The sequence below is a fragment of the Diceros bicornis genome, chromosome 4 (genome assembly GCF_020826845.1).
Source record: "Diceros bicornis minor isolate mBicDic1 chromosome 4, mDicBic1.mat.cur, whole genome shotgun sequence".
Lineage (NCBI taxonomy): Eukaryota > Metazoa > Chordata > Mammalia > Perissodactyla > Rhinocerotidae > Diceros > Diceros bicornis.
This window is the reverse complement of record NC_080743.1, coordinates 49,332,861-49,355,702: the sequence shown is the minus strand read 5'-3', so window position 1 is coordinate 49,355,702 and position 22,842 is coordinate 49,332,861. Positions and strand designations below refer to the sequence as shown.

The 22,842-nt window shown below is 41.6% G+C and overlaps 1 protein-coding gene across 2 annotated transcripts in view; it reads right to left on the bottom strand.

Annotated features, from left to right (window-relative positions):
- The window catches only part of CD101 (CD101 molecule), a 41,898-nt gene that overhangs the window by 18,631 nt on the left and 425 nt on the right, over nucleotides 1-22,842 (bottom strand). For both annotated transcript variants that reach the window (XM_058538899.1, XM_058538900.1), the window contains exons 2-5: nucleotides 14,700-14,817; nucleotides 6,981-7,361; nucleotides 5,212-5,628; nucleotides 1,273-1,659 (exon numbers count right to left, since the gene is read on the bottom strand). In XM_058538899.1, the coding sequence (XP_058394882.1) occupies nucleotides 1,273-1,659; nucleotides 5,212-5,628; nucleotides 6,981-7,361; nucleotides 14,700-14,742 (1,228 nt within the window). In that variant the 5' untranslated portion in view covers nucleotides 14,743-14,817. The remainder of the gene's footprint in view (nucleotides 1-1,272; nucleotides 1,660-5,211; nucleotides 5,629-6,980; nucleotides 7,362-14,699; nucleotides 14,818-22,842) is intronic.

The window sequence follows — 22,842 nt, the reverse complement described above, 5'->3', positions numbered from 1 at the left end:
GGCCACTCTACTGATAGACTTATGATGTGTGCACCATGAAGTGCACCTTTAGATTCCTTTGGCACAAATTCCCTCGTACTAAGTTTAAGAAAGGTCACAGATATGTTCCAGGGGAGAAGGAGATGCACAAAGCAGAGATTCAGCTCTGTGTAAATATGTAAACCCACCTACATGGTTTTTCCTGAATCCTAGAAAGTCAGACCAAATGTTTAGTATGAAAACTAACACCAACACACTTCCTGGCTGCCACTCTAGGCCAAAGCTTGTGCGCCTTCATTCCTAGCAAATAGGGTGACGAAGAACAGCATGAAAGGGAAACATCTATCTTTGAAGATGCCTCCAATGGGCAAGCGTAACAAGGATATCTTTATTTTTAGTTTGTTTTTGTCTTTCTTTTCGATTTTTGTTTTTGCTTTTGGGCAATTAATCTTTCTAGACTTTGAATTTAAAATCCAGCCCAGAGAATCCTAATATTAGTTGTGGATTTGTCTGTTTTCTCTCCACACAAAAAGCACTGATTGTTCAAACACGTTTAAGGTCACTCAACCTTCACAAACTAAACAAGAGCTGAGTGCCTTTCAGTTTCACCTACAGATACTCAGACTCATTTGGACAGGTGTCTCATCACGTCACAGCAAATGCACGGATTCGAGTCTTCCCACTATCATTTACCTCTTCGTTTCTTACTCTGAGTCAGGCTTGGTGAAGAATTAAGACTTAGTATCACTCCCCATATCAGGTTAAGATAACAGAGGATTGACAAAAGACACCTGAAAGATGTTGGGGATGTGGGGGGCATAATGCGGGTGTTCATTCTCCAGGAAGGAGGCAAAGTGTAGCTCTTTCCTCTTAACCTATTTATATCACACAGAACAAAAGAAGACAGAGAGCTCCGTTAACAGAGGTGTTCTCAGCTTGAAGAAAAACCCCATGTACAAATATTAGGACTAACAGCAAATAGAATCAAAAATGTAAGACAGCAAGAAAGACTTAAGGACAGCCTAACTGTATGCCATTATTTTATAGTTTAGGAAGCTGAGATTTAGAGAAGAAAATTTGTGTGTCTGTGGTCAGGGCCCATTTAACAGCTCAGGAACAGGATTTAAGTCTTCAGCTGGTTTGGGTGCTTTCCCTTACTCTGCTTCATCTCAAAGTGATCTGATTGGCCCCCGACTCTTAGGAGCCCTCCACTGTGTCCATAAAGGCACCCTGCAGTAACAAAGGAGGGGATCTGAAAGCAGCCCAGTCATTTCTGGTCCCAACCTCACATACCTGCTGGCTTCCTCAGGTGCACATGGCTCTCTGGTGACTGCTTTGTCTGAAGCACTTGCCAGGAGCCCACCTGAGCTCCTGCCACCTCTGCCACTGCACATCTGTAGGTGCCTTCATCCTCCGGGCCGGCAGTGAAGATCTTGAGAGAGAAAGCCCTGGGGCTTAACTTGGAAACCTGGAGCTGTCCTTGACTTGTTCTCTTTTTGTAGTCTTTCTTCAGGCCCAGCACTCCACCAGCATCAATGCGGGCTATTTCAGTGTCATTGAAGAACCAAATGACCTGAAGCTGTGGGTCCCGGCTGCTGCCCACCACCAGGCACACCAGTTCTAAGGGTTTCCCTTCAATAAACGTGCTCTCAGTCGTAATGTTGACTTGAAAATCTCTCACTGGGAAACAAAAGCAAGTCAGGTACTTAGAGAGGCCACTGCACTTGTCCTTTCAGTACCAGAGAGAGATGACACCCCGTGTAAGGACAGTACAGGTTGAATTTCATGTAGGAGTTCAGTTCTGAGGAGCAGGTAGGCCAGAGAAATGCCTAGAATCAAAAATGTCCTTGACTACCTCATAAATCACCCAGAAAGAACAGCATACGTGGTCTTCTGAATCCAAGCCTATTAAGCAAGATGTCTGCATAGATGTAGAAAGTCTACAGTAATGCATCGTTTTTTAATAAAAATGCAAAACATTTTATACTATGTTGAATTGCTGTAAATTGTGATTTCTTTCTCTTTCTCAGCTCAGAATATCCAGTGGAATTTTCCTAAGTTAAAAGCACGTGTGATATATAACAAGCGCACAGCTAACATCATACTTAACAGTGAAAAGCTGAAAGCTTTTCCTCTGAGATCAGGAACAAGACAAGGATGCCCACTCTCACCACTTCTATTCAACATAGTACTCGAAGTCCTAGCCAGAGCAATTAGTCAGAAAAAGAAACAAGAGGCATCCAAATCAGAAAAAAAAAAGAAGTAAAATTGTCTCTGTTTACAGATGACATGATCTTATATAAAGAAATCCCAAAAGACTCCACCAAAAAATTATTAGAACTAATAAATGATTTCAGTAAAGTTACACGATACAAAATCAATGCACACAAAAAAAGATTAGTTGCATTTCTATATGCTAACAATGAGCTATCAGAAAAACAAATTAAGAAAACAATCCCATTTACAATAGCATCAAAAAGAGGAAAATATTTAGGAATAAATTTAACCAAGGAAGTGAATGATCTGTACACTGAAAACTATAAGACACTGATGAAAGAAACTGAGGAAGACACAAATAAATGGAAAAATATCTGTGTTCATGGGTTGGAAGAATTAATATTGTTAAAATGTCCATACTACCCAAAGCAATCTACAGTTTCAATGCAATCTCTAAATTCTAATGGCATTTTTTACAGAAATAGAAAAAAATCAATCCTAAAATTCATATGGAACCACAAAAGATGCTGAATAGCCAAAGTGATTTTGAGCAAGAACAGAGCTGGAGGTATCACATTTCCTGATTTCAAAGAATATAACAAAGCTACAGTAACCAAAACAGTGTGGTACTGGCATAAGAACAGACATATAGATCAATGGAACAGAATAGAGAGCCCAGAAATAAATTCAAGCATCTCCGTCAACTGATCTTCAATAAAGATGCCAAGAACACAACGGGGAAAAGGTAGTCTCTTCAATAAATGGTGTTGGGAAAACTGGATGTCCATATGCAGAAGAATGAAGTTGGACCCTTATCTAACACCATATAAAAAAATCAACTCAAAATGGATTAAAAATTTAAGCATAAGACCTGAAACTGTAAAACTACTAGAAGAAAATAGAGGGAAATCTTCTTGACATTGGTTAAAGCAATGATTTTCTGGATATGACCCCAAAAGCAAAAGCAAAAATAGACAAGTAATTGCATCAAATTAAAAAGCTTCTGCACAGGAAAAGAAACAATCAACAGAATGAAGAGACAATCTACGAAATGGCAGAAAATATTTGCAAACCATATATCTAATAAAGAGTTAATATACAAAATATATAAGAAACTCATACAACTCAATAGCTTGATTAAAAAATGGGCAAAGGATCTAAATAGACATTTCTCAAAAGAAGATATACAAATGGCCAAGAAGTACATGAAAAGATATTCAACATCACTAATCATCAGGGAAATGCAAATCAAAACCACAATGAGACATCTCCCCACATCTGTTAGAATGGCTATTATCAAAAAGACAGAAGATAATAAGTGCTGGTGAGGATGTGGAGAAAAGAGAACACTTGTACACAGTTTGTGAGAATATAAATTGGTATAGCCATTATAGAAAACAGTATAGAGGTTCCTCAAAAATTAAAAATAGAATTACCATATAATCCAGCAATCCTACTTCTGGGTATACAACCAAAGGAAATGAAATCAGTATCTCAAAGAGATATTTGCACTCCTATGTTTATTAGTCATAATAGCCAAGATATAGAAACAATCTAAGAGTCTGTCAATCAATGAACGGATGAAGAAAATGTGGTATATTATACACAATGGAATATTCTTCAGCCATAAAAAAAGAAATCCTGCCATTTTTGACAACATGGGTGAACCTGGAGGACATTATGCTAAGTGAAATAAGCCAGACACAGAAAGCAAACACCGCAGGATCTCACTTATATGTGGAATCTAAAAATGTTGAACTCATAGAAGTAGAGAGCAGAATGCTGGTTGCCAGGGACTGGGGAAAATGGGGAGGTATTGGTCAAAGGGTACAAAGTTTCAGTTATGCAGGATGAATAAGTTCTGCAGATCTAACACACAGCACGGTGACTACAGTTAATAATACTGTGTTGTATACTTGAAATTTGCTAAAAGAGTAGATCTTAAGTGTCCTCACCACATGTGCGCGCACGCACACACACGGTAACTATGTGAGGTGATGGATATGTTAATTAGCTTGCTTGTGATAATCATTTCACAATGCATACATATGTATATCAAAACATCATTTTGTACACCTTAAATATATACAATGTTTATTTGTCTAAATGAATAAATAAGAATAAATAAAGGCTGTTTTACATTTTTAAAAAATTGTCTTCAAAGAGAGAGAAAGGAAAGCACATGTGATGTGCCCCAATAGGACTCACTGGGTGTAACTTGGACACTTAAGGCCAACAGGACAATTTTTAATGGAACTGAATAACAATCTTCCTAAAAAAAGGAAGAAAACTTCAGTGATCGGCCATCTGATCAGTGCTTTTAGCAATGGATATATATGATTTATCGACCTGCTCCTATTGGACCAAAGCCTCTGTAGAGAAACGCAGGAATCACAGCTGAGGCTCTGCTCGCTTTGATGAAAATGCCAATAGATAGTGAAGAGTGACACCATTCCAAATTGGAAAAGGGGTCAGGTGGAAGGAAATTCCAGCACTGAGACAAGACCTCATGCTGGAAACTGGAGCTACCGTGAGGCCCAGGTGTCTGTGCTAAGTGCGCTTTTGAGAGACTCACCTGTCTTCTCTCACCAACCGGGTGAGCTTAGACCAACCAGGTGAGCTTAGGCAGAACATTTAGCATGTCTGAGGCTCAGGTTCCCTGTTTTTAAAATGGGGAGTCGACCACTTGCCTCATAGGGTGGTTGTTAGGACTAAATTAGATAATGTAGATAAAGTGCTTACACAGAGCCTGGCAGGAATGGTAACAAAACTATCTGTCTGTGTGCCTTGTGGAATCTATCTAACCAGTCTTACCCATGTAAAACCTCCTGTGGACAGAGCCCGAAATGGATGTCCTTCTTCTTATTTATCCTTCCCAGATAACAAAAACAACATTGACTCAAACTCTCTAAACCACTTTTTTTTAGATCCAAAAAAAGATTAGAAAAAAACAAAAAGATATCCCATAAATACCCATTACCTGCATGTTAATGAATTTCCTGAGAAGATAATTACCTGCTGGCTGGATCCTCAGAGTTGTGTGATCTGTTTGCTTTTTCGTGATGAGAGTCCAGGTTTCATCTGGATCCTGAATCCATTCAGTTGCCTCACAGAACAGTTGCCCTTGATCTGAGGGCTGCAGCCTCCTTATGGACAGCCTGAAGGTAGTGACCCCAAGCTTGGCAAGCTGCACATCACCGGCTGCAAACCTCTCTGTATATGAGGGCCCAGGGATCAACATAAAATCTTTGGAGAGGGAAATAATCTTGGTGGCTTGGCTCCTCTCTCCATCCTGCATCAGGTACCAGGTGACAGAGAGGTGGGTATGTTGAGCTGTGGCTTTGGATGCCTCACAGGTGAGTTCTAATGGCTCCCCTTCCTCCTTACTGAGAGTCTGGGAACTCATGGCAGCAGAGAGGGTATCCGGAATAACTGCAAGCAAAGGAACAATGATAATTGACTTGCCCAGTACCTATCAGACTAGCCTCCTTAGATGAAGAATGTGCCCTGACCCACTATCTGTAAAGCACATACTTTGAGTTGCTTTTCCATTAGCCATATGCTTTCTCAGCCATATGCTTTCCATATTGCCAATGGGAACACTGGCGTCTGTGTACATACAGTCTATGGAACTCAGCAAAGCTAATGGCTCCCTGATGTATGGACACTGACTTTACTTTTTTAGGATAGGCTGTAACCAATTTAGCTACTCAGACACAGAGTATTTAAAGGGGAAAAGCAACAGGAGCTGGAAGACCTAGATTCTGATCCTAAATCTGTCCCTATCTAACTATGTGAACTGGAACAAGTCACTCCACTTCCTTAGGCCTTAACCTGCTCCTTTATAAAATAAAGTTCTGAAATAATCTGTTATAATATATCATTCAGAGCCAAAATGCAAGCCTTGCCAAGGTTTTGATAACCATCCTACCACCCTACCATTTTCTTCTTCCTGAGAGGAAATCACACCACCTGAGCATGAAAACAATGCTTAGATTCAATCAATGAATATTTATTGAGTATCTACTCAGTGCTAGCCACTGTGTTAGGGGCTGAGATAAATGTTCTCTTCTCATGGAGCTCAGGGTGAGGTAGGAGAGAATCATATAAGCAGCCAATTATCTCATAAACTGGGTGAGTGCTAATAATAGTGGTATGAAGAGAGCACCAATAGGAAACAAAGATGGGAATACTGCCTGAGACAGTCAGGACAGGTTTCACAGCAGAGGTAATATCTAAACTGGGTCCCGAAATAAATGTAGGAGTTTGCTAAGCTGAAAAAGGGGTGATAAGATATTCTAGGCAAAGGGGCAAAATAGTAATTGCAAGGACTATGACCCTCTCCCCACAGGTAAATATGTTTGAGAATAGCAGTGTGAGTATAATCATTTCCAAGTTAACGACTTACCACCTATGATATTAATACCAGCTCTCTTATCTAGTTAATGTTCTGCCTCTAAGAAGAGACATAACATGGGGAGGACTCTCAAAGCTTTGTCTAATGCTGTTGCTATTATCAACCTATGGATAGCTGTGGACAAGGCTTTGGGAAGACCACACTATCAAAATCTTCATGGCAAAGTTGATTGGAAAAATGAATTGAGAATTTTAGACAATATAAGATAGCTATTTGTGACAAATCTCCAAAATATCCAGAGGGGTACGTGGGCTCTTTTGCCAAGGCAACAACACAATATAAAGCCACGTCACACTGACAAGGCATTGTGATGATGGAGACTCTGGCTTCTCGGGGGCTGACTAGCAGAGGAGGGCAAACAGCTTACCAGTTAGATTAGTCTTCGCACTGTAACTTCCATAGTATTTTTCATCAGTGTTTGGTGTGTGACACTCATACTCGCCAGAATCCTTCATCTGAAGCTTTGAGATGTGCAACAAGACTGAGTTGCCCTGGACCCTCTCCACGTAGATTTCTCTGCTTTGCACCCGCTGTGCATACACCGCGTAAGAGAAGGTGCTATCCTTGGTGCTAACGATCTGGACTTCTTGGGTCGGGGCTGTCGGCAGGTAAACAGACCACTGGAAATCCTGCTCCAAAGGTCCCTGGTAGCCAGTTACATTGCAGCCAATGCTGACAGGGTAACCTTTGGCTCTAAACAGCGGTCCTTTCTGAACTGTTACTTCTCTCTGGCCAATGCTGAGCTTAGCTTGCAAGTAGGAGAGAGAGGGGGAATAAAAATAGATTAGTGATCCAGTTCCCAATGCGCCGCATTATGTAGCTGCTTGTATTACAATTCTAGTAAATGAGATCGCAGGTTATTAGCTATAATCAACTCAAATGTTCAACACCTTCTTCAGGCTGAAGAGCAGTGGAATGGCTTGATGACTTAACTGTTCTCGTATAACTTTAACTGCCTTAGTAATCTCTAGTCTCTTAAAAAAAAGTTCAGCTTCATCAATGTAACACGGCCACTTCCATAAAACATATCTGCTTACCTAAGTGCACTTATTTTAAAGATGATTCACCTTTACATTATTTTACGGGACAATGCAGCATACTTCCTCTAGCCTCCAATTCCTGGGTACGTGATCTCACACAGTGGTTGCTGGAGGGGCAAAGTCTATGACATTGCCCATGGTGCCATGCTTTTTCTTGCTGCTTAGCTGGAACTATTTGTAGCTCCTGGCCAGGTCTGATGCAAGACCAGCTAAAATTAGAATCTAAAGAGGCAGCAGCACTTCCTTTCTATACTGTGGAGGATTTTTTTTTTGTAATTTTTTAAAGAGCCACTACAGCTTTATCGAAAAGCTTCATAACGATGGCTGTCAGGTCCAGCAGGATCTGGAATCAGAATTTATTTTAGTTCTTCTTTTACCCAAAGTTGTCAGTTGGGACCACTATGGAATGTTTCCTGTCGGGGCAAATCTTATGTATTAGATTTAAAGGAGAAAACATTATTAAATGGTAACATTTCCTCTGACATACACATTTTCAAAATCAAGCATTTTTTAGAAATTAAAATGTATGTGTTTGTTTATTATGATAATATTAAAGGCTACTTTATTTTGTGTTACAGAAAGAACAAAGAACAAATGACAGAGATGCTACAAAGGTGAGCAAGGTCTTTCACTAGGGGCCTAGGGCCCAGGGGAAGGGGAAGACAGGGTGGAAAGACATCAGAAGAGTCCAACAGGGAGCCGTTGCTGGTATTAACAGCAATTAACAGAGTGGAGTTCATAAGAAGATATGGACGAAGTAGAGCATCTGCTGAATTTTGTGAATCTACAGGACAAAGAGTAAAGGAGACTGGAGTGAAAAAAGTGAGAGAAAGGAAAAATGACATTACAGAGACCATGATAAGGCTAAGAATGGGAATTATGGAATGAAAACAATTCTGTTAGAAGGGGGCCTACAAAAAAATAGGCAGAGAGTGTAGGTAATCACCTGATGCAGTTAACTAAAAATTGCATATTGTATACTCAATGCAAAACTGGAAAACAAATAAACATCTGACCAACCAATCAACCAACCACACACATTTCCAGTAATAATTTAAAATACACTAATTTATTCATAAATACCAGTTAATATGATATATTTATATTATGCTTTTTTTGTAATAAGTACTTAGGAATAGAAGTTAGACCATCTGAGAAAAATTTAAATTATTACTTACCAAAAAGTTATACAGAGGCAATCTAAAACATTTTCAGCAATGCCACCAAGTCTTAGACATACATTTTAGAGAAACATGTGCACTGTGCACCAAGCTACACATGAAAGAATATCCATAGCAGCACTGTTCATTAGAGCCCCAAATTAGAGATTACCCATATGTCCATCAACAGTAGAATAGACAAACTCTGTACATTCATAAAATGGAATATTATACAGAAATGAAAGTGGATGAATTGCAACTAGTTGCAATAATGTGGATGACTGTGTCTAATGAAAGATGCAAAGCACTTTTGAATCTTTTTGACTATACATTCATGTGTTGCTTAACAACGGGGATAAATTCTGAGAAATGCATCATTAGGCAATTTCGTTGTTATGTGAACATCATAGAGTGTACTTATACAAACCTAGATGGTATAGCCTGCTACACACCTAAGTTATATGGTACTAATCTTATGTGAGCACCATCGTATATGCGTTCCGTCGTTAACCAAAATGTCGTTATGTGGCGCAAGACTGTATACAGAATGATTCTACTCTTTATAAAGTTTAGAAACAGGCAAAACCACACTGTATTGTTTAGTAATGCAAACATAAGGGATAAAAACATTTAAAAAAAAAGAAAAGCTAGGAAGTGGTTATCACAAAAGTCAGGAAAGTCAGGATTGTGTGTGTGGGAAGGGTTGTGATCTGGACGGAGGACATGGCAGGGTAGGTCCTACTACGGCAGGTAGGACATTCTAGGGTCCTCGTAATATTCTATTTCTTGACCTGGGTTGTGATTACATGATTTTTACTTTTTACTTATTTATTAAAATGCACATTTGTTTTATTAACTTTTCTCATGTATTATATTTCACAATAAAAATGTTTTAAAAAATATGATTTCTGAGGTACCACTAACCTGTTTTTATCAGGGCATGTTTCCACAATGTTATTTTTGTGGCTGGGCAACACTTCTTCAACAGTTCTTGACTTTTCAGAGAGATGGGTACCACATTAGAAACATTTTTTTTTTTTTTTTTTTTTTTTTTTTTTTTTTTTGTGAGGAGATCAGCCCTGAGCTAACACCCGCCAATCCTCCTCTTTTTTTGCTGAGGAAGACGGCCCTGGGCTAACATCTGTGCCCATCTTCCTCCACTTTATATGGGACGCCGCCACAGCATGGCTTACCAAGCAGTGCGTCGGTGCGCGCCCGGGATCCGAACCAGCGAACCCCGGGCCGCCGCAGCGGAGCGCGCGCACTTAACCGCTTGCGCCACCGGGCCGGCCCCCACATTAGAAACATTTTATTGTGAAAACTAGCACTTCATTTTCTACTGCTTCATTTGCCAAGTCAATAAATATTTATTCAACCACTTACAGTATTTCTGGTGCTTCAGGGATCAAGATACGAAGATGAGTTTGGGATAGTCTGACTTCTAGATTTTATAATTTAGTCAAGTAGGGTGATAGTCATCTTGCTATGAGAGAGATATGATAAAGGGTTTTGAGGAATTTGAAGGAAGGAGAGATTACATTTTGCGGGCAGGGAAATAGGTAAGGTTTATGAAAGAGATAGTATTAGAAACGGACTTTGAGGAGTTGGAAAGAGTATGACAATTTAAGTGGGGAGATAGGGCCTTTTAGGTAAAGGAGAATTCATGACAAGACTGTATGAACAGGAATCAAAAGACTGGTTCAGGAAACAGGGAGTCATCAGTTGGATTAGGGGGAGAGTTACATGAAGATTAATGGAAGGAGGTAAGATTGGATAAAAATTTTGGGTCCAGAGCATGAAGGACTTGACTATCATGTTTAAAAGTTTGGACTTAATTGATTGGGCAATGGGGAATCCACTGAAAGCGTTTGAAAGGTCTTAGGAAAATTAACCTGACAGTGGTGTATAGGATGATGGAACTAAGAAATAGACATCAGGTGATTATGGTAGCCCAGGAGAGAAGTGAGGAAGGCAAAAGGAATAGAAAAAAAGGGACTATACTTTAAGAGCCACTGTGGAGATAAAATCTACGGTTTTTCAGTGTCTTGGATGCTTGGAGGTAGTAAAGGTGGATGGAAAGATGGAAGGCAGGAAGAAATCAAAGATGATACCTAGGTTTTGTGAGGGTGACTGGGAGAATAACAGTACTGTCAACAGAAATAAGGATATCAGGACGAGTGACTGTGGTGTGTTCAAGGGTGAGGGAGAAGATAATGCATGTAATTTTGGAAATACTAAATTTGAGTATCTTGGAATAAATAGGAAGGGTACCCAGCAGACATTTGGCAATCATATTTAAATATATATATTTGTATTTTAAAATCTACTAAACCCTTTGAAAATATTTGTAATCTAATCCTTTCAAGAACTCTGTGATATTCCCATACTTAGCAATGTCAAAACTTATAAATGGTTGAGCCAGACTTAAACCTAGATTTGTGAATGACAAATCTCTAGCTGTCTTCATTGTTTCTCACAGCTTCCTGTAAATGCCTGTTTGTAACTAGGGAGAGTTTGGGCTATAGATGCAGATTAAGTCAGTTACATATAAGTGTTGGGAAGTGTTAGAGAATATAAGGAAGAGGGCTAAAGAGAGATTACTAGAAAATTTCTCTATTTAGGGGATAGGATGAGGAACCAAAGCTACAGAAGGAAGAGTTAGGAAGGTGGGAGGGCAGCCAGGACACAGTGGCTTGGGAACCAAAATAGGCAAAACACTCCAATAAGAAAGGGCTTGTCAGCACTGCCCAATGCTGCTGAGGGGTTGAGGAGTCTAAAGGCAGAAGAAAGTCCTTATAGTTTGATGATAAGGATGTCAGTGGAGACCTTTGTAAAAGAGATTCCAGCAGAGCAGAAGCAGCAGATTTCAAGGGTAAGAAACAACTGCAGGCAGTGTAAACTACTTCAAGAAGTTTCACGGAGGAGGCAAAGAGAAGAGTAGGATGGCAGCTATTAAGAGTAGCTGGATAGGGAGAAGCACTGAGGACTGGGATGGACACAGACACCACTGAATGTTTAGGGGCAGAGGAGCAGTAGAGGACAGAGATGGATAAAACCAGAGAGAGGATGGTGAATGGAGTAAGGTCCTAGTAGGGGCATGAGGTCAAGAACTTGATTGGGAGGGTACGCTTTCTCAGAAAAGCAAAACAAATGGAGTACAGGTTTCATAGTTACTTTTGACGTGGAAAGGAATGACTGACAGAGGTCAATTTAAATGGCTATGCGTTGGGATCATACACTGAAGCATCTTATTACATATACTCTGTGGGATATGTTGTACATATCTCTCCTCCTCTTAAAAGAGTAAGATACTTCAAAGGACTGTCTATTGCTTTCTCTTTTAATGGACAGAGGGTTAGATACCTTTGCACAATCGCCCAGACTCTTGTTGACTGATGGGCACACAGCTCAGCACTGACATACTACATCGGAGTCATACTTTTGAAACACGAAGAATTTTCTGATGGTATTGCCTTTTTTCAAAAATATCACTGGGGTTGCCAAATTTGCCATTTCAGTATTATTTGAATGGAATTAGATTGAACCATATAAAATGGCCCATATTTGACCATTTTTGATACACAAAAATGATTCCACCTTATACAAAACCTACCTGGAGAACATCAAACACACACAAGCAACTTCTCTTACTTTATACTTACAAAAACCCTTTATGCTTGGAGGCTGAGAGAGCTTCCATCCATAATCTAGCGGAATTTTTTTTTCACGAATACAGTCTCAGTAAGAGAAACAATAGGCCCTCCCCAGGACCCTCCCATGTTAATGGCTTTTCTTTGTAGGACAGCTAGTCAGGGTGAAGGGTGAGAGATCAAGCAGGCAAAGCTAAGCACTAAGTCCAAGAGCTAATTTACCCTTGACATTAACCTCATCTAGCGCCATGTTCTAACACGATTTATCTGTCTTTATATTTATTTTTTAAAAATTAGGACAAAGTATACATCTGTCACACAATGCAATTGATCAATTGATCATTATTTAATTAATTTTCTTCATTTCCCCCTCAATATGTGTAATGACAAACAGCAGGCTTCCAAAGATTTTTCAAGTTACTTTCTGATTTATGTGTTCTTCACATAAAAACTGTGGTTCTATACAAAATTAGTGCTTAGGATGAGTCAGAATTTAGAAGAAATAATTATATAACCTAGTTAAGATAATCGTTTAAATGGGTTAAGGAGAAGCTCCCAGTTTCCCCTTTTTGAACCTCGGTTACTACTTTCCTTCCCCCACGCCTTCCAGTCTGCTCACAAAAAAAAAAAAAAAAGAGAGAGAGCGCATTTGCAATAGTCTGACTTGTACAATATAAGCCACAAACCAAATACACAGTCCAAATACACAAAACACATACACTTGAGGATCACACTCAGGCAACTGAACAGGACAAACAGGAACACACCAGCACCAGCCAACAGTCCCCACAGGATCCTGTCAGTCCACCTAGCTATCAGCGCCTGCCACACTAGCCTAGTGGGCACTGATCACCCAGCAACTGGTCCTAGTAACTACCCTGCAGGCCACTTCTCGCCCCATCAGGCCCCAGATCTGATCCTTACCTCACACTATCCAACGTCCCTTGAGACATGAGCCCAGTTCAACTCAAGCCAATGTTCCTTAAGTACCCTTTGTGCTGAATGCTGTCACCTTTTCATGCTTTAGCCATAGCCCTGGTCACACTGATAAGTTCTTTTAGTTCCCCTATCATCCCTTGCATTCAAGTCCCTACACTAACTCAATCCAGTCCCTCTAAAGCAGGAGTTCTGAACTTGGGTCCAGATATGGCATTGAAGGGTCCATAAACTTGGATGAAAAAAAACCCTATATCTTTATTTTCTTAATCTTAATGGAAATTTAGTATCTCCTTCAGTCATGAATGTAGACAACAAACCATAGATATTTTCATGTCACATTATAGTTGTTGCAGATATCTTGAAATATTGTTCATATTCATCACTACTTTGAAGTTTGGTGGTGAATAGACCGCCTCTAGATCTTGTTATGTAATGTATAAGGAAGCAAATAATTACTACATCACAATTTATTTTAAAATATTTTGATAATTGCATTTCAGTATGATTGATTTCCCATATAATCCTATGCATTTTATTTTAGGCATTTAAAAAGTTATTGTAAGATGGGATCTATAGGCTTCATGAGATGCTAAAGGAACACATGGCACAAAAAAGTACCTGCTACCTGCTCTACCTGCTCTGGAACTATTTCATTCCCTGCCCAGTTCATCTGTTTTCTCATCTACCTCCAAATTCCCCCTTCCTCCACCCTGTTCTAACATGTTTAAACGCCCTTGCACCAGCTAAAGCCCTTCAGCAGAGCCAAGTGAGTTTTCCTGCCCCTTCCTCAGTCTCTCAGTAGTTAATTCCCACCTCAGCTCACAGGTGAAGTCCAGAATCTTCTTTTAGCTTAGCTTAAAATTACTAAATGTTCTCATAACATTTCCTTCCATCCAGCCACATCCCCATGCACACTTATCTAGTCAAGCTCTAACATTAGGCAAACCTTAAGGTCCCCTCTCAGTTGAGAACCTAAGCTTCATACTCTCTCCAGGGATGGGTTAGCCCAGGAAGATAAGATAAAGGCAGGGCCAGCAAAACTGGTAACACAGATAAATGCAAAAAACAGTGGGATCAGGATCATGGAACTCAGCCAACCATTACACCTCCCTGGAAATTGAGGATGTCTAGGTTAGCCAAGAAAACGTTATCAATAAGTCAAAAATTATTGGCAACACCAGAGATGTGTGGCACAGTTTCTCCTGTAAAAACACCAAATTGTCCTGCTCCATCACCCAGCAGCCTCCAGTTGACTAGCTCCTGTGACAATAGAAACATGCAGAATTATGACACTTACTCAGAAAGAGAAGGAAAGATGCCACATGTAGGATGTATGCCATCTGGACCAATACAGACCTTTCCTGGTGGTGTCACTGAAGTTGCTCCGACACTGAGTGACAAATGCTGTGCTCTCACTACAAAGATAAAGAGGAAGCAATAGTGTGGTTTTCAGCCCACAGAGAAACAGAAATGGCTAGCAAAAAGCAAAATTGGTTGCATTATACAGTGCTTTGCTAATCACTCAAATTTGGATGTGAAAAAGTTAGTTATCTTCATGGGTAAGTAAACATATAGATAAAAAATAGGAAAAGATGGGCCTCATCCTGGGTAAATACATATCTATACATAATCACGAGGAATCAAGCAGAAATTTTCTCTTCTTAGCCCTTACCTCTCCTTCTATCTTGGGGGAGGGAAGGACCGAGAAATGAGAGAAAGGCCTCTGAAAAACACGAACTTGGGGAGACACGAGGTGGTGGTGACGACACACTGTCGAGTCAGGCTGCCTGGGTTTGCACGCAGATTCTATGTTCAACAGTTGTGTGATCTTAGAAAAGTTAATTAATCTTTTCTAACCCTCATCTATAAAATGGAGATACTAATAGTATGTACCCCAGAAGACTGCTGTGAAAATTGAACGAACTAATTCACTTAAAGCACTTATAACAATATCTGGTACAAAGTAAGTGCTCAGTGAATAACAGCCACTGTTAGGCGACATTTAAGTGAATCTTCATCTGCCCAATGTGGGCCTGGGCACCAAGGATGGTGGGAGAGCGCCTAAATGTAACAGTTGGCCCTGAACTCAGGCCAACTTAATCCTACTCTAGTCCTAGAAGGCAAGACCATACAAGGGATGAGCTCACTGAGGACATTAGTTCCTTATGTCAAGCCTACATCTAGATAGGTCAGTAACAAACTGGTCTGCTTTAGGTCACAGTTACAGACAGATCCCTGCTCCATCCATCCAACAATTTTTTAGTACTTCTTTGTTCTGGTGCTGTGGTAGGTTTTGCACACACAAAGATGTTAACAACCCTGTCTTTGTTCTCAGCAAACCTCCACTTAATCAGATAATCACAATGCAATGTTGCAAACATAATAATCAATGTGGCCCCTGAAGGGAGTGGGGGAAGTTGGTGGGCAGGAGGGAAGGTCACGATGAGCTGGGCTGGGCCAGATGAGACAATTAGGGAGGAAGAGGGGCGGGGTTGAGGAGAAACAGTCTAGCATGGATAATGACACACCAGCTGTGCCCTCCTGTTGGAGTAGATCAAGTCTGAGGCTAGCGTGAAGGGAGAAGCGTCTATAGAGGTAGGCTGGGGCAGATCTTAGCGCGCCATGCATGCCAGGGGAGCTATTGAGAAGGTTTTTTAGCAGGAGAATAGCCCGGTTGGATTTTCCTTTTGAATTGAATTCCATGTTGTGCATTGCTAACTGGATGAAAGATGAAGGAGGGACACAAGGTTAGAAGAACGAAGGCCAATAGAAGATTTTTGCAATTTTCTGGGAGCAATGATGAGGGCCTGCATTAGGGCATTTAACATAAGGAGAGAGGGGAGACAGATGAAGACGTAATCAACTACTTATAGAGCACCTGCCATGGGATAAGCAGGTGCTAGAGATGCATACGGAATTGCAGTGTAGCTGCTGATCTTAGGAACTTCTATTTGTGATGGTGGAGGTGAGCGAGAAAGAAATAAGAACATGACTGGCTATCACCCAAGGTAAATTAGGTGAGGTCCCCTAGGAGAAATACAAGTAAAGCGATATGGACATTTGAAGGAGGGAGTGAGCATACCTAATTTGAGGAGAATGGGAAACCAGGAAAATCTTCAGGGAAAAGGTGACATTTTTAGTTAGATTTTATTTTCCCAATGGGAATTAGAGTAGAGTAGGGTAACATTCTACAAACTCAAGTCTGGAAGCCTCTAACTTCTATCCTTGTAAAAATTTCTTGCCCCCTCAGTTGGTTTTTTTTTTTAACTTTTTAAAATTGAGATATAATTGACATAAAACATTATATTAGTTTTAGGTGTACAACATAATGATCTCCCTCTGGTTTTATTCATTAGCAATAATACCCAACAAATAGCCCCTCAATGTCACTCAACTTACAAATATTAACGTCTTTAGTAAAAGGCCCTGTACTTCCCTTTTCAAGGTATTATGCAACACTTGGGGGATAAAAGAAATGGAAGATGAGCCCTGCCCCCCAGGAACTTGGAATCTAGTTTAATAAACAACTGTAGATAAGAAACAGTAGCCATCTAAGGCAGCATGTGTTGAGTATCCAGTTGATGGCCCAGGCAAGAAATACCCTAAGAGTTAATAGGCTGGAGAGGCCACAGGAGGCAGGGGGCAGCCACAGGTCATTCAGAAAAGGCTGATTTTAAGTAGGTCCTTGGGGATCTGGAATGATTCACATAAGCAGACAAGAGAGGAGAGGACATTCCAGTAGGAGAAATGAAATGTACAAAGATACAGAGGCAGAGATGTGCATGTTGTACTTAGGAAACAATTAAAAGGCAGTTTACCTAGAATGGAGATTTCAAACTACCTCTCCAGGCTGTTAACTGTAAATCAGTGGGCTTGAAGTACAAGGATTTGTTTACCATTTCAGCTGGAGAAGTCATGGATCACCTCCAGGCACCAAAATTTTAGGCAAACATATGGGTATCAGCTAGTTATTGCTGTGTAACAAACAACCACAAAGTTTTGGTGGCTTACAACAGTAAACATTTAGTTTTGTTCACAGCCTATGGGTCAGCTGGTGGGAGCTGGGTGGTCTAGGATGGCCTTGGCTGGGATCCCTCTCACATCGCTCCAGTAGGCTAGCCTGGGCACGTTTTCAAGGTGATGTCAGGGGTCCAAAAGAAATAGGGGAATCACACTAGCGGTTTTTAAAGCTTCTATTTCCATCATGACTGCTAATATCCCATAGATCAAAGCAAGTCACGTGGCCAAGTCCAAAGGCTAATAGACTCCATCTCTTTAGTGAGGGGAACTGCAAAGTGACAGGGCAACAGGAGAGGTAAAGAATGGGGGCCACCAATGCAATCAATCTGCTACACACTGAGAAGAGAATTATCTTAGAAATAAGCACTGATCACAGAGGCAATTGTTGCCTATAATACAGAGTACCCTGTATTCCTGAAATACATACAAACAAGTAAATGCTATGCAACTTTTCATTCTGGCTGTTGCCAAAAAAATTTTTTTTTCTTTTTCCATTTTACTGGCTCCATTTCTGCCAGAATTTAATATTGACAGGGTGATGTCCCTTTTTTCTCTGGAGGGAAAAAGCAGCTTTCTGTTGTCAAGGAAAAAAAAAAAAAGAAAGAAAAAATAGAGCCAGCGAGAGACAGTTATTCTATTACCTTGGGAATCGCTGCATTCCAATTGTATCAGCTGAAAGGAATGTAAAAATGCAGTTCCTGATTCAGATGAAGGGAGTGGGCCAGTACTGGACAAAGCAACAGAGAAATGTACTAAAGAAAAAGTTCTGTTCCAATTCCAGGAAGATTAAAGAAAAGAGATGTATTTTTTTTCAGGTCTGCCATGCTCAAATATTAACTCCATAGAATCATAGAAATTATAGGTATTGCAGACTCATATCCTAAGCATTCAGGCCCAAGAAATATTTAAACAAGGTCCTTTTACATGTCAGGCTCTGTGCAAGGCATTTTCACATATGCAGTTTCACAGAATAACTCCTATCACCGTGTGTGATAGGTCTGAGTAAACTGAGGCTCACAGGAATCAACTAACCCAGCTGGGATTGTATAGCTAGCCAATGGCTGCATTCTAAGGCTGCCTTCTTACTTTTGGTTCAGTGCCCTTTCCTCTATACCTTCTAGCTTGGCATTCATGATTTTCAGAAGGCAGAATGTGTGTGGGATAGAGAGTGACTGGAGGAAAAAAACCCCAAAGGGTCAGCAGGAAGCTGATCGTGATTTTGCCCCTTTCCCTCCTTGGGCTCTTACAATCCAGGTCAGATTGACGGCTGCTCCACCAGTGTTGGACTTGCCAAGGTGTAGGAGGCCCTGGGGCTGAGCCTTATGCCTACATGTATGGAGTACCAAGCAGTGACACCACAGGAAGGGACCACAGTGATTTCAGTGCACTCCCTCATAGAAAAGAGGAAGAAACTGAGGCCTCGAGTGGGCCCGGTTGTGACATGGGCCCTGTGTCGGAGAATGATGCCCAGGTCTCTTACTTCCTGCTGGCCTGGCTTCACCAGGAGCTGACAACTAGTTAACCAAGGCTGAAGATGTTTTCAAGGCGGATGGCAAGTCCTCCCATCTGTGGGGAAAAGCCTGAACTAGATTTCTCTGGGCAGAGGCAAAGGCCAGGGCATGGGATGGGGTGGGGGATAGGAGATGGGGAATAGGGGATGGTAGCAGAAGAGAAAGAGCCCAACAGACGGATCTTAGGCCATCTGCTGTTTCCAAATACTCACATGGGAAGGGCTATTCCTGAAATTTCTTAGCAGAGATTAACTGACAACCAGCTCTGATTAAAACATAACCAGTGGGGGAGCAGGAAGCTCAGAGGCCCCAAAGAGAGGGAGAAAGGACAAGAAGCTCTCCTTACCTGGGCTCTAGATCCCGCCTACCTCCTTGGACACAGGTGTCCACTCACGGCTTATTGGTCCATAAAGAAGCTCAGGTGTCTCCTACCCTACTAAATAGCCACCTTTTTACTCTAGTTTCAAACCACCTCCTCTTCTCCCCCTTCTTCAAACTCCTGCCAGAGTTTTCCAGTGCTCTGAATGCTGTCTGACTTCCTAACTCCCTGGGACTTCAGCCCACTGTGGTCTGGCTTGGCTCCACCCAAATGGCCAGGGTCACAACAGTGGACACTGCTCAGCTCTCCCCTGACTTGGTCTTCCTGTGGCACCAGGTATGACCGGACATTCGACAAACCTGCTTAGAATTCTCTCTTCCCTCCTCTGATCCCACTGTCTCCCCAGCATTTTCCCTCACTCCTTTGGAAGTTCCTTCTTACTGGATCCTCTTCTCCAGCCCACCTCTGACACTGTGGTCTTCTCCAAGGTTCTCTCATCAACCCTTCACTCCTTACACTGCTGCCTCTCATCCCTCATCCATACACTGACAATCATAAATATATCTCCAACCCCAATTTCTCTCTTAAGCTTCAGACCAATTATCTAGCTGGTGTTGAACATCTTCATCTGAAGGTCCCGCAGGAAACTCAAACTTGAGTCTAAAAGTGATATCGTTTTCTCTTTCACTGGTATTGTCCATTGTGTTGAACGTACCAACATCCACCCAGAGCCACGGTTGGCCTCCACACTCCACTTGCAGTTACAAAGTCCTATCAGTTCTTCCTAAAATCTGTCACGAATTCATTATACCTGTTGCTGTCACAACTGAGCATGATTTTTCACCTGGACTAACGCAGTTCATTCATCTTCCTGCCTTGCCTGCAGCCCCACCTCCCCTGCTGCCAGAGTAATCCAAAATGGAAACATAGCCATGCATTCACTCTCCTGATTAGAGGTTTTCAATGGCTCCCCAAATATTTCTAGATCAAGCCCAAAGTCTTTGACATGACCTTTATGAGCTGGCCCTTGGGAACTCACCCAACATCTCACACTTTGACTGTCACCCTTCAGTATTTCCCTGAAGGTGTCTTACCATCCCGCTTTAACTTTGCAAATGCATCCCCTCTGCTCAGAACCTTGCCCCACCCCTCATCCGGTAAATGCCTAGTCATTTAAAAATTTTTAAAACTAAGTTTGCATCTCGTATGTGAAATCTCTGACATCTTAGAGTTCACCACTCCGTCCTGTGGGCTATGGCAGTGAACTTCTCTAATTTTACTTATTACATGGTAATAAAACGAATTATTTACATGCCTCCCTCTCCTACAAGACCATGAATTTCATGAGGGCAGGGTCCAGCTCTTACTCATCTTTCTCTCTTATTCAACAAATACCTACTGAATGCCTAAAACATTCAGGCACTGTGGCTGGTGTAGTGATCTAGAACACGTAGAGACTTTGGAGTCAGATGTCAGATCTGGGTTCCAATCTTGAGCAAATTATTTAATTTCTTTAAGTCTCAATTTCCTCAGCTATAAGAATGAGGACAATAACAGTAGGAACTTCATTATCTGACCACAATTAGGGTTGTTAGTTGAGTGATTAACAGAAAATGTCAGGTAAAGTTGAGAATCATAAAAGACTCCTAAAATATCTTAAAAACTTTATTTTCACCTCAACCATATATATTCATTCACCAATCTCTTGACACACGCCCAGGTGTTTCCTCTGAGTATGGGTCCATTGTGTGGAGTCTCCTATCACTTTTCTGCATAAACCAAACCTGTAACATCTTTTCTACAATTTTCAGGTTTGATTTTTTTTTTTAATGTAGTAAGAATTTTAAAAACAATTGTGAAGCCAATGGAGTAAAGAATCTTTCCATGTTTTTGTAATTTGTCCCCCTCAATCTTTTACAGTTGTTTTGCCTGTACCTAAATTGATAGCATTTTTTTAGAAAAGCAATTTGCCTCTATTGAGTCTTTGCAGATATTTCATCTTACTTTTATCAACACCTCGTTCTTTGGCACTCAGATTTCAGTGGTTTACATACCTTCAACGTTATGTAATCATAGTAACAGGTGCAAACAGGTTCGAGAGTAAATAGAATAGAGAGGACACGGGAGCGTCACCTCCCAGGGCAGAGCTGAGTCTCCCAAGTATACTGTGCAGTCTACAAGCCCCGGGTGGTGAGGGTATTAATCATGTCACTTTATTTTCTATGTTTTGTTACTTGGACATCTGGAGCCTTGCTGACCTGGAGAGACTGCCCCTCCCAGGGCTAGCCAGTCCCTAGAGAAAGGAAATGATTCACTCGTCTGTGAGCTGCCTTTCTTGTGCGAACCAACCAACCCAGAGCCCATCCCCAACCACTTTTTCCACTGCGCTCGCACAAGCAGCCCCACTGTCCCCTGCTCTAATCACCCCAAGGCCAGGTACCAGATAACTAGGGACAACCCCTATGCTCCAGAGCCCATTGAAACTATCCAAAGTAGTCAATCCTGAGCCTGCGTACCCTGACTTGCCCATTCTGTTCCTTCCTGTGAAAACCACAATAAAGGCTGTTGCCCATGTTTCTCCTTCACTCCCTCTGCCTCCTGACAGACCCTGGTGCTTTCCCGTGTGGCCCCCCAACCCATGGCATGGTGTGGTGTGCCCCCTCCTCCTGGGATCTGTGAGTATAACACACTGTCTTTCCAATGGCAGTCATCTCCTGATCTGTCAGCCCTGCCATACCAAAATAACAATAAAACCTGTATTTTAAAATGGTGTGCCATGCACATTGGTCTGTGGGTTAGAGGAAATGGGAGCGGTTTTTATTGGGAAGATCCAGTCACATGGAGAGCAGGTAAGATAGCTTCTGCTGTAGCCATCAAGGTGACTTGAGGCACTTGGCCCAGTGCGTGGCGCATCACAAGAATCCCAGTTTGAGCTGTTGTCACAATTAGGCACTGGGGCCACAGCGATGAATGGTCCCTGCCCTCACACCACTTTCAGACTACCAGAGCATCTGCCAGGATCCTCATCTAGCCTAGAGGGGCAGAAAAGGCTGCCTGAGACCTGACGGAGAAGTACGAGTTAGCAGGGGAAAGAGGTTTCTAGGCAAGAAAACAGTATGTGCCCAGGCCTAAGAGCTAGTAAGTGGCAGGTTCCCTGTGCTTTGCACAATGCCCAGGCACATAGTAGGTGTGCAAGCAGACTTTTGTTTTGTTTTTAATTTAAACTGAGGCAGGCACAGATTCAGTAATAGGTAGGGGACTGCTGAAGACCAGCTCTGCGTCAGTGTTTTGACAGAAGCAGAATCCTCCCAGTTCACTGGGAAGCATGCCGTGATGGGCCATTTCCCACAGCAGAGCGTTAAGTGTGCATTTATAAACCTCCAGTACCTTCTACATGCTTGGAACTGCGTCATCCCCTGAGCAAGGTTAGTAACCAGGACACAGACCCAGCTCCTGATGACCTCACAACGTGAGGTGGTCCCCGCCCAGGACACAAATAAGGTCCACCAGAGAGTCTGTGCGGCAGGCCAGCCAAGGCCGAGCCGCTGCTCCAGGGTCCAGCAGGGAGTCAGGGCTCCCGGCACTCCCTC